The 15,001-nt window shown below is 42.6% G+C and overlaps 1 protein-coding gene across 1 annotated transcript; it reads right to left on the bottom strand.

Annotated features, from left to right (window-relative positions):
- Nucleotides 1-591: 591 nt before the first annotated feature.
- On the bottom strand, nt 592-4,812 carry LOC309550507 (uncharacterized protein; the record flags this gene model as incomplete). The annotated part of the gene is given in 5 exon segments (XM_082250871.1): nt 592-1,309; nt 1,392-1,457; nt 2,990-3,650; nt 3,791-3,815; nt 3,817-4,812. Coding segments are annotated over 5 exon segments (2,466 nt in total).
- Between the last annotated feature and the right edge of the window lie 10,189 nt (nt 4,813-15,001).

Here is a 15,001-nt window from a genome sequence, read left to right as displayed (position 1 = left end):
CGACCAGGCCTGTAAAAACGGGCTTCTCTAGATTGCTCCGAGCTCTATTTGTGCTGAAATCTTCTGCGGTCTAGCAGACGGTGATCCTGAGGAAGGAACCCCGATTTGCCATCAGTGGCACGGGTAATAGCACTGTCCAGCTTGTTGCCAAAAAGGGATGTACCCTCAAAGGGAATCCTGCACCAAGCCTGTTTGGAGGCAGGGTTGGCCAGCCAAGGACACAACCACAGGGCACGTTTGGCCGTGACAGAGGACAGCATGACCCGCACCACCAGGCGGATAATATCAATGGAGGCCTCCCCCAAAAAAGCCGTCGCCAGCCTTAACTCTTGGACGGTCGAGCTTCTGGCCACTTCCTCAGAGACACTCTGCAGTGTGGCCTCCACATTGTCTACCCAGGCCTCCATGGCCTTGGACGTGGCTGCTAGAGCCAAGGCCGGTTTACAGGCTATACCTGCTGACAAATAGATCTTTTTAAGATCTGTATCAATTTGCCTATCCAGACCATCCTTGAAGGAGACAGAATCTTCCAACGGTAGGGTGACATGTTTTACCAACCTCATTAAGGCTGCGTCTATCGTAGGTGCCGAATCAAGATGTTTCACTCTTGAAAGGATACAACCTGGAGATTTTGGACGACAGGGAGTTCTTTCTTTCAACTCCTTCCCATTCGTCCGTGATGATTTCTCCCAGCTCGCCCAGAAAAGGGAAGTGAGCTCGTTCTTTTTTGAGGTGTTTGAAATACTTCCTCTGTTTTACTGGAGAATCCGCCTGATCTTCCCACTTTAGTGCCTCTTTTACCGCTTTCACTAGCGGTGGGACCATGGCAAATTCAAAACCTGTGTTTTGGTCCTCCAGGTCATTTTCACTTCCCGAAGAATCCTCCGAGAAATGACTTGGTTGGGAAGTACCCGGCTCTAATTCCTCCCTTGGGAGGGGGCCTGGCGTATCAGATGTATGACCAGACAGCTGACTAAGATCCCAATCCCTAAGGGATTCTTGAACGATCCGCCTGACCAGAGTTTCCACTGGCTGGTCTGAGCCCTGTTTTTCCTTGATCGCCCGGGAATAGCAGGCGTTACATAGGGACCTGTCTTCAGGGACATCAGCCCTGCAGCCCCAACAGGATTTGTGTGTGGGGCGGTCAGAATGGCGGGAAGGCCGGAGGCTAGCTGAGCCTGGATTATCCTCAAGGCGCCTGGATCTGGACCTGGACCTATGGCGCCGGGATTTGGATGATGCATGATGGTGGATTGAAGGTGACCTATCCTTGGATCCAGAAACAGGGCTTTGGTCAGACCTAAATGGGCTGAAAGACACATAGGGGAAAGAAAACTCAGGCTACAGTAAACCAGCCGGCAATCAGGCAAGGGTTAAAACAATTAACTCACCTGTTGCGCAGGGACTGGCCACCAGGGGGGTGGTGTGGAATCCATTGCAGATCAGAGCAAAATAACCTGCAATAGGAAGAGAGTAAGAACCTAATCCTACCTTCCCCACTGCCGCCCCCCCTCCCCCTTCCATGAAGGACTGACCCAGCACAGGACTTACCCAACACAGGCAGAGACACAGCGTGGGGAGGCCGCCGCAAAGCCCACAGACATCCCAAGGATAACAGCTCTGACAGCTGTTTAAATTTCTCGGGAACCGCAAAACCACGCCCCCATGACGCCGCCGCATCATAGAGGACCGGAAATACGGTGCGCGCATGCGCAAACCACTGCGGGGAGCCAAGCTTCGCCCTAAACACCCAATTGGAAGCCAGGGAATACGGGGTAGGAGCCCAGAGCGGTGGTCTGGAACGCAGGAGCGCTCCAGCCGCCATACCAAACCAGGAAGTAAGCAGACAAGAATACAAAATGATCAATACATTACCACCAGTACCGTCAGAAGAACCTGGAACACTCCTCAACTGGAGACCGGCGTGTGCATTAGGGCATAAGGGCCTCCTGCTAGTAGCAAGGATGTTTGGCCAGCGATGCAGCCCACCTCTCATTCAGGATTTATGGCATCTTCCAGCATCATATTTTTATTGCCCGGGTCCACCCAGATAAAACTGAGATTGCTGGACTAATATAGAAGAGGCATCATCCTAGGAAGCCACACACCACCAGGTATTTAAGAAACGCATCCTATAAGGTTAAACTTCTCTTGCAGGAGGATGACAAAAAAGGAGCAAAAATTTATGGGAGTGGGGTTCTATAGGGTAGGAGAGGAGGCGGAGTCTACCCATACGTGTGCTGCCATGGAGTCTGTCAGGAAACATTTATTTTTAAAACAATTTTATTGGGAGTGTTTTTACCCGGAAAAAAAAAATATTGTTTTTTTGCAGAATTGTTGCTTTTTTTTTTTGTTTATAGTGCAAAAAATAAAAACTGCAGAGGTGATCAAATACCACCAAAAGAAAGCTCTATTTGTGGGGGGGGGGGGGGGGTGGAAGAACATCAATTTTCTTTGTGAAAAGCGTCGCACTACTGTGCTATTGTCCGTTAAAGTAACGCAGTGCTGTATGGCAAAAAATTGAAAATAAAATTAAGTGCGCTGTGCTATAGAATGTGTAAAAAAACTCACTGTGTGTGTAAAACATACACAAAAATACAAGGGTCTTGTAACTAACAAATACAAGACAATATTCCCCTGGAATAGAATATTGAATAGTATCGCAAAAAATGGCCTTGTCATTAAGGTGAGGCAGTGACTCGCTCTGAGAGCCTCCTTTGTTACCTAGCCGAACAAGGCTGTAAAGCCTCAAAACACAAAATCCAGTGGTGCAAAGGTACAGTGATTTTTCTTGGTCACTGCATCTCAGAAGGCACAAGACATCTCACCCAAGAACGAGTTGCCGCAATCAAGGCCATTCCAGTGCCAAGGGGTCAGAGATCCCTCCATGCTTTCCTGGGACTGATCTCCTACCGCTGTTCCTGGATTCCAGAAGCATCCCTACTGATGCGACCCCTGTATGATGCCCTGAAGACCGATCCTTTCCTACTGTCTCCAGAAGCCCTCACCAACTTTGAAATTCTGAAGGGAATCCTGCTGATTTACGAATGTGGGGGTGGTTTGGTCTATTGCCTTTTCCATAAACTTCCTCAAACATGGGAGTACACAGCAGACCACTAAAGCAAGGAGAATTAGGATGATTAACACAGTCATTCCTATCTGTGCCAGAACTTTCTGCCACCCACTCATCCAGTTAAAATATTGATCCCATGGGTCTGTGACCCCTGAATTTTTCTTTAGTTCAACTGATAGGTTCTCTAATTTCTTAAGTGCTAATGTGACCTTACCATTTGGACCGGTGTTGTCTGGGATAAAGGTACAACAGGTACTGGTCTTATCTATCATGGTACAGACTCCCCCTTTCTCTGCTAACATCATATCCAGAGTCATCCGATTTTGGAAGGTCATTTGGGAAGTGGCTTCTAGTTGTTCAGCTATCCCCTGGAATGCATCCTTGGTGTAGTTAACAAACCTTTGTTGGTTATAATATATATAGTTTATCCAGTCCACATTCTTATTAACCGTTATTATGGGGATTAAAGATTCAAAACCAGCCTTAACCTGGTCTCGGGCCTTGTATTCATCGGGGACCCCCCTTGGAACTCCGATGGCATCTATGTACACATGAGGATCAAAGCTTCCAGGGAGAACTTCCCGTTTCATCCTCTTTCCCGGAGTCGGGTTGGTGTGTGTGTCAAAAGTACTTTCTGTTAGAATGTGCAGAGGCATGATGGCCTTCGCCAAGGCGCACTCTCCTCTCCATTCCCCCTCTAACCTGGTTCTTATGTGCATGTCTCCACACACCCAGTACACATCTCCTAGGGATTGCCTTTGGTTCTGTACCATATTAGCTGGAATACGACTGTAAGAGGCACAGTAACCTTTTGGAAAATTACCTAAGTTCCTACCTTTCCCTGCATGATTGGCATGACAGGTATAATTCCCAGGGTAGATTGTAATAGTTTCTTTAGATCTTGGGGCCCTGGTATTGATAGGATACTCCACCTTCCATTTCTCACAAGCTGAGTAATCAGTGGATGTGTTGGTGAAGAGGCTTAGAAAACACTCTTCAGCTTTTTCAGGTATGTTCAGTGGGACTGTACCTAAATGCGGTCTGGCACTGCCACAGACGTAGCAGTTGGTCCTATTGTGCTTATTAGCACTATATCTCATCCACTCTAGCCAAAAGTTGATCTCCGAAAAACCTGTCTCGGCTGCCATTGTATCTTCAAAGGTGGGATCTGCTATTGCAACCATGTCTCCCAAAGTCTGTACATGAGGCTTTAAAGGATTCGATGGGAGCCATTCATTGTTGTCACACATATCTTCTAATCGGAAAGACCCTCTATGACCCTTGTAACCTCCTCCAAACCACCATCCCAACACGTACTCACCCCGATCAGAGGGACTCGGGTTCCGTATGTTTAGAATAAGTGTCATACTAGGCCCTGGCTTGTGGAGGGTGAGACGGGTCAACAAGGGCTCTCCTAGGCTATCCTTGCTATCATAAGCTGGTTGAGGTTGATATCCCCAGGGAGTCCCTGTGTTCCAAGCTGCTGCTCCCCAGTAGTCACAGTTCTTTCCCCATGACCCCTTGGTGACACAGATATAGCCTTCTCCGTGTCCTTTCTCATGCCATTCCCATCTGCTACTACGTTCGGGACATGGGAGCACCTTACATGCATGGAAGTCAAATGTGGCTACATGGGTATCAGAGGAGTTATACCAGAAAGTGACTTCTCCATTTTTCTCAGTAATGGCTGCATGTTGTGCTCTGGTTGTACCCAACAGAAAAAGGATATACAAGATCATGATCTGTCCTCGTCCACGTCCTCAGGTACGGGGACTCTCTTACAGTGGGAGGCGTGTATCCAGGTGTTCTTCCCAGCCATTTTCACTGATGTAGCCGTTATCAGGAGAACTTGGAAGGGACCATCATATCTGGGTTCAAGAGGGGTTTTTCGTACGAATCTCTTTATCAACACCCAGTCACCGGGAACCAGCTTGTGTGTTCCTGTATCTAGTTCAGGATCTGGAATGGAAGAAAATACTTTCGCATGGATACGGGTTAATTCACGAGATAAAGCAGTTACATAATCAGTCAATACATCAGATTGAAGTTGTAACTGTTGTGGAAAGTAACACCCTAGTCTAGGGGCCGAGCCAAACAGTATCTCATAGGGTGATAGACCATGGTTTCCTGAGGGAGTGTACCTGACACTAAACAAAGCAATAGGTAGACTGTCTGGCCAGCTCATCCGTGTTTCCTGGGACATTTTTAACATCCTAGACTTTATTGTACCATTTAATCTCTCTACCTTCCCACTGCTTTGAGGGTGGTATGGGATGTGATGAAGACTATGAAGAACAATGTACCCCATTACAGACACTTCCCACCCCACACTATGATCCATAGGGCTATAGGGAGAGCATCTGACTTCCCATGTGCAAAGACCGTGGCAAGGGAGTTGATTAATTAGTAATCACCTGTCTAACGTGCGGCATCAAAAGAGTTCCAAGGCACATGAGGACAGATGAGCTAGGATCAATAGGGACAGACTCAAATAGACATTTCAAGGGGGGAAACTGTAATGGATGTAATCCTGACATTGATGGTTAAAGTGAAATGCCTATCTCAGTTTGTGATGCATACTCTATTTGTATATATATGTTACCACTGCATACTATTCCTTACTCAAAAATGCTTGTTAGATTACCCCTCCCTTCGGAGAAGCAAGATGGCGACTCCAGAGAGAGACTCCACTCAACAGAGAAGGCTGTCATATCCTGGAAGAAAATCTTAGATGCATAGATACATAGATACTCCAATCGCTAGCTTATACATATTATATATGACTATTTCCTGTAATGGATTTTCCTCAGTCTTTATAAGGACAAAAAGGGGAACAATTAAAATTAGAATTGACTTTTTGACTGAACTGTGTGTCAGCGTGGTTAATTCATTGTTGCGCGCAAACGTAATTGGGAAGGAGCAGATATATATATTTGAGGACTGTTTCCCATAGCCTGGCAGTGTCAGTGGCAGTGTCAGTGGCAGTGACAAATGTCTTTGTAAGGTGCTACAAGTCTGAAAAGGTCAGGGTATGTTTTATGGTTTCACTGTAGATTATTAACTGTTTTATCTGTCTGGGTTGGAAGCTGTTATTTCTGAGATATGTTAATCATTTTACGTGTCTGGGTCCAGGAGGGAAGCTAGGGGAAATTTCCTCAATATAGACACAGACAGCAGTACAAACCTGAAATAGCATGTACACTAACTCTAACACACACTATCCAAAACAAAAAATACATTTTTCGAGTTGAGCTCTCCTTTCTCTTTCCTTTTTTTTTTTCTTTTTCTTTTTCTTTTCAGAAATGGGATACATGGGGATTGCGATAACTCTAGGAGAATACAATAATAGGGTTGGAAGGGGTAAGGGATATATTGATATCCGCAGTATTACTTACATTGGATCTGTTTAATATTGATATATGAATTTATTTTGGCATATTGTACGAAGAAGTTTTCTTATTACACCCTAGAGTGTTGTGTGTCAATTATGTTGTATAATCCCATTTTAGAATTCCTAATAAAAAATATATTTGGAAAAAAAAAAGAGTTGAGCTTTAACTTAATAAAGAATGGAACCCTTTTGAGTGTTTATCAATTGCTCCCTAATGCAATTATTCATGTCTTAAAGTGGAAATGAATTTGTACCTTGTTAAAATGCATTTACACAAAAGAAATCAAATCAAGCATGTAATCACAGTCTCATACCACTCTGCCAGCATGTATCAGTCTCATCACTCACCTTAGAGGGCTAACAATGTTTAAATCCCCTGTGATGTTTGTACATTTAACTGTACTGTTTTTTTAAACAATTGCTTAAGTTTTCAAATGACTAAAATTCTTATTCATATCTGTTTACATAGTTACATACATAGTTACATAGTCAATAAGGTTTAAAAAAAACTTAACTTGTAGCTTTTATCCTGCTGCCAGGAAGAGTTCCACATATTCATAAAAATAATGGAATGATTAAGGCAAAGCTCCAGTTGTTTTTGTGTTTATTAAAAGTCAGCAACTACAAAAACTGTTGCTTCTGACTTTTTTAAACACGCACTTACATATTCCAGGATCCAGCAATGTGCCCATCTGAGCAGTCCCTTCTCTCCCTCTTCTCTCTCAGGCCCCAGCATATCAACTGCAGGCACCAGGTTGTGACAGCTTGCGGCTTTACACCCGGGTTCCCACTGCACATAAGCGAGTCGCGCTGCACCTCCTGAATGGTCTGCCAGTGTTCTGGCACCTGTGAGAGAGAGAGAGAGAACTTTAAAAGCTAGGTACCCTCTCCCCCCCCAAAAAGATTACATGCCAAATGTGGCAGGGGAGGAGGGGGAGGGGTACTTAAAGCTGAACTTCCCCTTTGGGTGGAGCTCCGCTTTAAGTGTGAAACATTTCCTGGTAGACATTTTCTGACACTATGTTCTGCAAACTCTATAGTTAACAAATAATAAATTCTATCTTCTTCACAATGTCCTTCATTATTAGTCGAAAGGTTGATGCAGTAGCATTTCAGGATGAGGGAAACTCCTCCCTTCAACTGTGTCATATGACTGAAAGCCAAGGAGGAGCCATCCTCTGCTATGAACTGTAGCTATCCGATGGAAGAAGCAACATTGTAGTACTAATATCTTAGGCACCATGCAAAAAAGTCTGGAAGATGCAACACCCCCATTCTCCCTGATGTTTGCACCCATTGTGGACTGCCTTGCCCGCACACCCCTAAATACGCCACTGATTCTACCAACTTTATTCAAAACAATAGTAACAATTTATATAACAAATAAATAAAATTGATCTGCAGCATCTCAGCAGAAACCTCCATCCCTAAAGCTATATGCAAAAAAGAAAAGGGGGGGGGCAGTGGGACTTTAATAGAGGTAAATGTTGTCTCAAAATAATCCGATTGAATAATTAGTAACCAAATATTAGTTTATTAGTGGCTACATGATGAAACACAATCACGCAGCAAATGTCAATATAAAGACATATTGGTCAATACATAGATAGATAAACAAGACAGGAATAGCACGAACATGGATACCATGGAGAGAAAAACATCTCACAACATGCATGTGTATAATGCATATAACATCAATAAAAGAAAATATATATAATATAATATCAGAAAAGGGTACATGTACTTATAAAATTCACAATACATGATTGCTTTTTAATCAGTAATAAATATGAAAAAATGAAACAAATATGAAAAAAGTCCACATATCCAAAGACTCAACATTTTATCTCATGAATACTCCATGAATCCATGTCATGATCTAACATTTTATAGCTCTACGCGTTTCGTGGAGTTTAGATCCACTCTTCAGGAGCTTTGTAAAAATACCTGTAAATATATATTAATTGGCACAGGTGTGATTATAGTAAAAGGGATACATCGGTAAATTCAACTTTGGAGCATCAAAAATCTGAAAAGCTGATACTTACAAAAACAGGATTATATTATACAACGAATCAACCAGAAAATCTCCAAGAATAATCTGGGATAAAAGATATAGAAAAAATAATTTCTCATTGTTGAATGCACCAGAATGGATAAACGCCTGATCCGGGGCTGAAGCGGGTAAACGTCAAAAGGTCCAAAATGGAACAGGGGAGGGGAAACAGATGAACCCCACAAAGGAGATGGGTTTAGAGCCAGTGGTTTCAACACATATGTGACCAGATAATCTGTTTAGGAAATGTTATTTTATTAAATAGTGTCCATATCGTATATCTACATAATATATTAGAAACGTAATCAGAAATTGGTGGTATATGTGGTAAAAATCACAAGAGCAGCTTAAAAACAACATCAAATAAGGATATGGTATGCATCCGGTCAAAATTACGAGGTTTGTATACCAATGCCAGAAGCCTGGCCAACAAGATGGGAGAACTGGAGCTGCTTATATATGAGGAGGACTTCGATTTTGTGGGGATTACAGAGAATTCGACAACTCTCATGATTGGATGGCGACCATTCAGGGGTATTCCCTTTATCGCAGAGATAGAGAAGGTAAAAAAGGGGGAGGGTTTTGTCTGTATATTAAGATCAGTGTACAGGTAAATATGAGGGATGATATTAATAATGGAGCTATGGACGAGACAGAATCCCTATGGGTAGAATTTCAAAGAGAAGGTACTATGAGGAAGGTAATATTGGGCGTATGCTATAGCTCCCCCCCCCCCCCCAACCAGAGGGAGGAGGGGGAGGCGGACCTCCTTTCACAGACAGAATTGGCAGCAAGGATGGGAAATGTCATTATAATGGGGGGGACTTTAATTATCCAGATATAGACTGGGCAGAGGAACCGCGCATTCAGCCAAGGCTCAGCAGTTCCTAAATGTTTTGCAGGACAATTTTATGGGTCAGATGGTGAACGCACAGACAAGAAACAATGCAGTACTTGGACCTACTGATTACCAACAATACAGACCTGCTCACAGATATAGAAATACGGGGCAACTTAGGAAACAGTGACCATAGGTCAATTAGTTTCAGTATTAATCATAGTAATAGGAAACACAAGGGTAATATAAGGACACTGAATTTCAAAAGTGACAATTTCCCAAAACTGCACTCTTTGCTAGAAAATATCAAATGTGATAGAACCCTGGGAACAAAGAACATGGAGGAAAAATGGGAGTGCTTCAAGAGCATACTAAACAAAGGGATTGGCCAGTGCATTCCAAAGGTAAATACATTTAAAAGAGCAAAACTAAACCCTGGGTGGCTAAACTCCAACATAAAAATGCATATTAATACTAAAGAAAAGGCCTTCAAAAAATACAAGGCTGAGGGGTCATTGGCAGCATTCAAGCATTACAAAGAGTATAATAAGAAATGTAAAGGCGAAATCAAAAAGGATGAAATAGAACACGAGAGACATATAGCGGAAGAGAGTAGAAAAAAAACCCAAGAAATTTTTTAAGTATATAAACAGTAAGAAAGGGAGGCCAGAACACATTGGCCCCATAAAAGACGGCAAAGGAAATCTGGCCACAGAGGACAGAGAGAAGGCGAAAGTGTTAAATAATTTCTTCTCTTCAGTCTTCACAAATAATTGGGGGCTACACTAACCCAGCTTGTAATGCTAAACTAATTAATACACCTCAGGAAGTACTGCCATGGCTAACAGAAGATAGACTTAGAACTAAACTAGAGAAACTTAACATAAATAAATCACCGGGACCGGATGGCTTTCACCCGAGGGTTCTTAAAGAGCTCAGCCAGGTGATTGCCAGACCATTATTCTTGATCTTTAAGGATAGTCTACAGACGGGTATGGTGCCAGCTGATTGGAAAAAAGCCAACGTGGTACCAATATTTAAAAAAGGGCCGAGATATATCCCGGGTAACTATAGGCCAGTCTAGCTAACATCAGTAGTCTGGTGGACCACATACAAGACTTTAGTAATGAAAACGGTATTATTAGTAGTAATCAGCATGGATTCATGAAAAATCATTCTTGCCAGACCAATCTATTAACCTTCTACGATGAAGTGAGCTGCCACCTAGATAAAGGAAAGCCTGTGGATGTGGTGTATCTGGACTTTGCAAAGGCATTTGACACTGTTCCCCACAAACGCTTACTGTACAAACTAAGGTACATAGGTATGGACCAAAGGGTGAGTATCTGGATAGAAAGCTGGCTCCAGGGGAGAGTCCAGAGGGTGGTGATTAATTGGGAGTACTCGGATTGGGCGGGTGTGGAAAGTGGGATCCCCCAAGGTTCTGTCCTGGGACCAATTCTGTTTAATTTATTCATAAATGATCTAGAGGAGGGGATATCTAGAACAATCTCGGTATTTGCGGATGATACTAAACTAAGCATGCTAATATCTTCTATGCAGGATGTGGAAACCTTACAAGTGGACCTGAACAAAATAATAGGGTGAGCAACTACATGGCAGATGAATTTTAATGTTGAAAAATGTAAAGTAATGCACTTGGGCATCAGAAACATGAAAGCAAGTTACTCACTAGGGGGGAAACCTCTGGGTGAATCTAAGATGGAAAAGGACCTGGGGGTACTAGTGGACAACAGGCTTGGCAGTAGCAAGCAATGCCAAGCCGCTGCAAGTAAATCCAACAGAATACTGGCATGTATATCAAAAGGGGATTCACTCCAGAAATAAAGAGATTATTCTCCCACTCTACAAGACTCTGGTCCAGCCACATCTGGAATATGCTGTCCAGTTCTGGGCACCGGTCCTCAGGAAGGATGTGCTGGAACTGGAGAGAGTCCAGAGAAGGGCAACAAAAATAATTAGGGGAATGGAGGACATCAGCTATGAGGAAAGACTACAAGCACTGAACTTATTCTCTCTGAAGAAGAGACGCTTGAGGGGGGGATATGATATCAATGTACAAATACTGTACTGGCGACCCTAGCATAAGGAACAAACTTTTCAGAAAAAGGGAATACAATAAGACAAGTGGCCACTCACTAAAACTGGAGGAAAAACAGTTTAACCTTAGAGTACGTAAGGGGTTCTTCACTGTCAGAGCAATAAGGATGTGGAATTCACTTCCACAAGCAGTCGTATCAGCAGGGAGCATCGATAGTTTCAAAAAACTATTAGATGGGCACCTTAAAGACCACAACATACAGGGGTATACAATGCACGGTTAACAGCAAACACATCATAGGTTGAACTGGATGGACTGATGTCTTTTTTCAACCTCACAAACTATGTAACTATGTAAGTATTGAAGGCTGTGAATTTTTTACGAAGTTGTAAGTGTTTTTAACCTATAATTTTAAATACATTTGGAAATATTGTACTATGAGAGGCTTCTCTCCCTTTACCTTCCCAATTTGAGCAAGGTCTCGTATGGGAATTCAAAGGCGCGGGAGTGCCGCAGCTAGCGGGGTGCCCTGAGTTAGCCCTTGTATGAATTGAACAGCGAGACTATAAAGTGGAACCTAATTACCTAAGGCTGGTTTTGACTTCCAGTGAGTTGGCTGTGTGCTTGCATGCTGGTGAAGAGGAGACACTTATTGGCCACTGTTGGTGTGGGACACTGGGGTGTTGTTGGACTCACTTGGCAATCTTATAAAAGGACACTGCATACACATGTTTATTTTTGTTATGTTATTTGTCACAATTTATTTGAATCACAGGCACACTAATTGAGTTTGCGGTAAAGGTAGAGTGGTTAACCCCTTGCCAACCGCCGCATACTGCGGCGGTCAGCCCCTCCTGGGCAAAGTGATGTATCGGTATGTCCCTCGCCCACGAGCCTCTAGGGGGCGAGCGCGCTTCGTCGGAGGCGCGTTCCTACCCCCGCTCATTCCCTGACATCCCCGCGCGAGTGACCGGCGGCTCCGATGTCCGCCGGTCACTCGCGATCGCCTGCTGGAGAGGGAGAAAGGCAAACGGCTGATGTAAACAGGGTTACATCTCCCTGATGTAACTGTCTTTGTGGTTAAATCACTAGCCACGGCCCCCCCACAGTTAGAATCACGTCCCTAGGGATACATTTAACCCACTGATCACAAATAAAGTTAACCCCTTCCCTGCCAGTGTAATTTTTACAGTAACAGTGCATATGTATAGCACTGATTACTGTAGTAATGTCACTGGTATCCCCAAAAGTGTCAAAAATGTCAGTCAAGGGTCTGATCTGTCCGCCGCAATGTCGCAGTCCCGCAAAAAAAAAATTGCAGATCGCCGCCATTACTAGTTAAAAAAAAAAAACAATAAAAATGACATAAATGTTTACCGTAGTTAGTAAACGCAATAACTTTTGCGCAAACCAACCAAAATACGATTATTGCAATTTTTTTTACCAAAAATATGTAGCAGAAAACAAATTGGCCTAAAATGTTAAAAAATTTAGATTTTTACATTTTTTGTGAAAAATATTGTTATTTTTTCAAAATTGTCGCTATTTTTTTGTTTATAGCGCAAAAAGTAAAAATCGCACAGGTGATCAAATATCACTAAAAGAAAGCTCTGTTTGTGGGAAAAAAAGGACGTCAATTTCATTTGGGTACAACTACGCATGACCGCGCAATTGTCTGTTAAATTCACGCAGTCCCGAATCGCAAAATAGGCCCTGGTCTTTGAGCAGCCAAATCCTCCGGGGCTTAAGTAGTTAAAATGTCCCCCGATTTAAAGGAGTTGTAAAGGCAGAAGGTTTTTTTTATCTTAACGCATTCTATTCATTAAGATAAAAAGCTGTCTGTGTGTTACAACCCCCCCCCCCCCCAGTACCACCTAATATTTACCTGAGCCCCATCTCTGTCCAGCGATGTCCATGAGTCCCTCAGACTCTCCCTCCTGATTGGCTGAGACAGAGCAGTGGTGCCATTAGCTGTCAATCAAAACCAGTAAGCCAATCAAGAGAGAGAGAGAGAGGGGGTGGGAATGGACACACAGAGCTTAAGATCGGCTGCTCTGTGCGAAACCACTTCACATAGGGGGTATATATATATATATATATATATATATACATATATATATATTTAACATGTTTTGTTTTAAAAAAAATGAGTTTTTACAATCACTCTAAATTTTTAGGCTATAAGTAGATCAAAGAAAACAAAGAGATTTCCAGTTTAGGCTATAAGTAGCCTTATAACAGACCGCTCTCTAATATATATGTTGTATATCACTATTTTTTTTTTTATCACTTGTACTATTTTTTGTTTGCGTGGGTAGAGGGTTACATGTCTATTCATTGCACATACTGCACACTCACATACTCACCTAGGTTGATGCAGCATCAATCCGTTGCTGCATCTGTTCCCCTGCCACCTCTAAGACAGAGAACTGAGCGATTAATGACCGCTGATTGCTCAGTTCTCAGTCTTCAGTGAGCAGAGAGCCGGTGACTATCATTCACCGGGTCTATGCTCTGCCCCTTCAGCGCTCACTGGAGCACTGGGCTGTGCAGGGAGTGGGAGCGGCTCACTCAGGCTCTCAGTGGCATGACTTCAGAACAAAGTACATTTGAATAAAACCCACAGGAAAAGTAGGAGAAAAAGAGCCTTGGCCCTACTTCTCCTTTAATGCTTTGGTACTCTTATGTTGGACAATCTTGTTTGATAATTGATTATTGTTGCCTGTAAAGACCTGGAAAGGAGCTAGGATAGCATGGACAGTAGGTTATAGACAAGCAGAAGATCAGACCCGTAAGTAAGTGGAGGTACCATATATTTGGAAAATATGTAGGTTAAAGGGATTTCTATGGGTCAAAACCAAGAAATTAGAAAAAATTGAGCTTAATAAATAGACTAGGAGAAAAAAGGCTAAATTGCAAACAAGCATGAGTCAGGGTAGGCTGCAATTTATCATATCAAAAGTTGGGCTCTATGACAAACAATGGACGCACTAGAGTTCCTTAAATAGTCAGTGTGATTAATCAGGAGGACTTCACAATCACACATGGAAGACCAGGCTGACTTTTGTAGGGGAAAAGGACACAGAGTAGAAGAGGGTGATCATCCTTTACTTTTATTTATATAACCTTTATGAAAATACAAAGATCTTTTTACTTTTCATGTGTTTTATTGCATATATTATTACTGTAAGCTTTCTCAGTTTCAAGTAATCTACCATAAAGGCCTGGATCCACAGGCCTACAGATACTCAACACTGAGCCATTTTTTCATGGCCACTAATCTGCACACTTATCTCACACTCAGCTCTAAAATGAATATTCTCACACCAACAAAAATAATCTTCTGTCACACTGTTTCACATCTTTATAACTTTATAAATGTATAGATAGAAAAGGTTGCTTTCTTTATCACATTCAACTCTAACATTAAAGGTCAAAGAAACAAAAACAACACTCTTGATAAAAATGAAACAGTAAGGCATGAAATGTCCAACCCATCTTTTCTAAAGCTTGTTGATTTAGTCTGAAATAACTTTGTTATGGTACAAAAAATGATTACTGAAGAAGTAGATTTTCATGTA

The sequence above is a fragment of the Pelophylax lessonae genome (genome assembly GCF_965119305.1).
Source record: "Pelophylax lessonae genome assembly, chromosome: 3".
Taxonomy (NCBI): Eukaryota; Metazoa; Chordata; class Amphibia; order Anura; family Ranidae; genus Pelophylax; species Pelophylax lessonae.
Note: the sequence above shows the minus strand (reverse complement) of the source record. Positions and strands in the feature narration are given on the sequence as shown.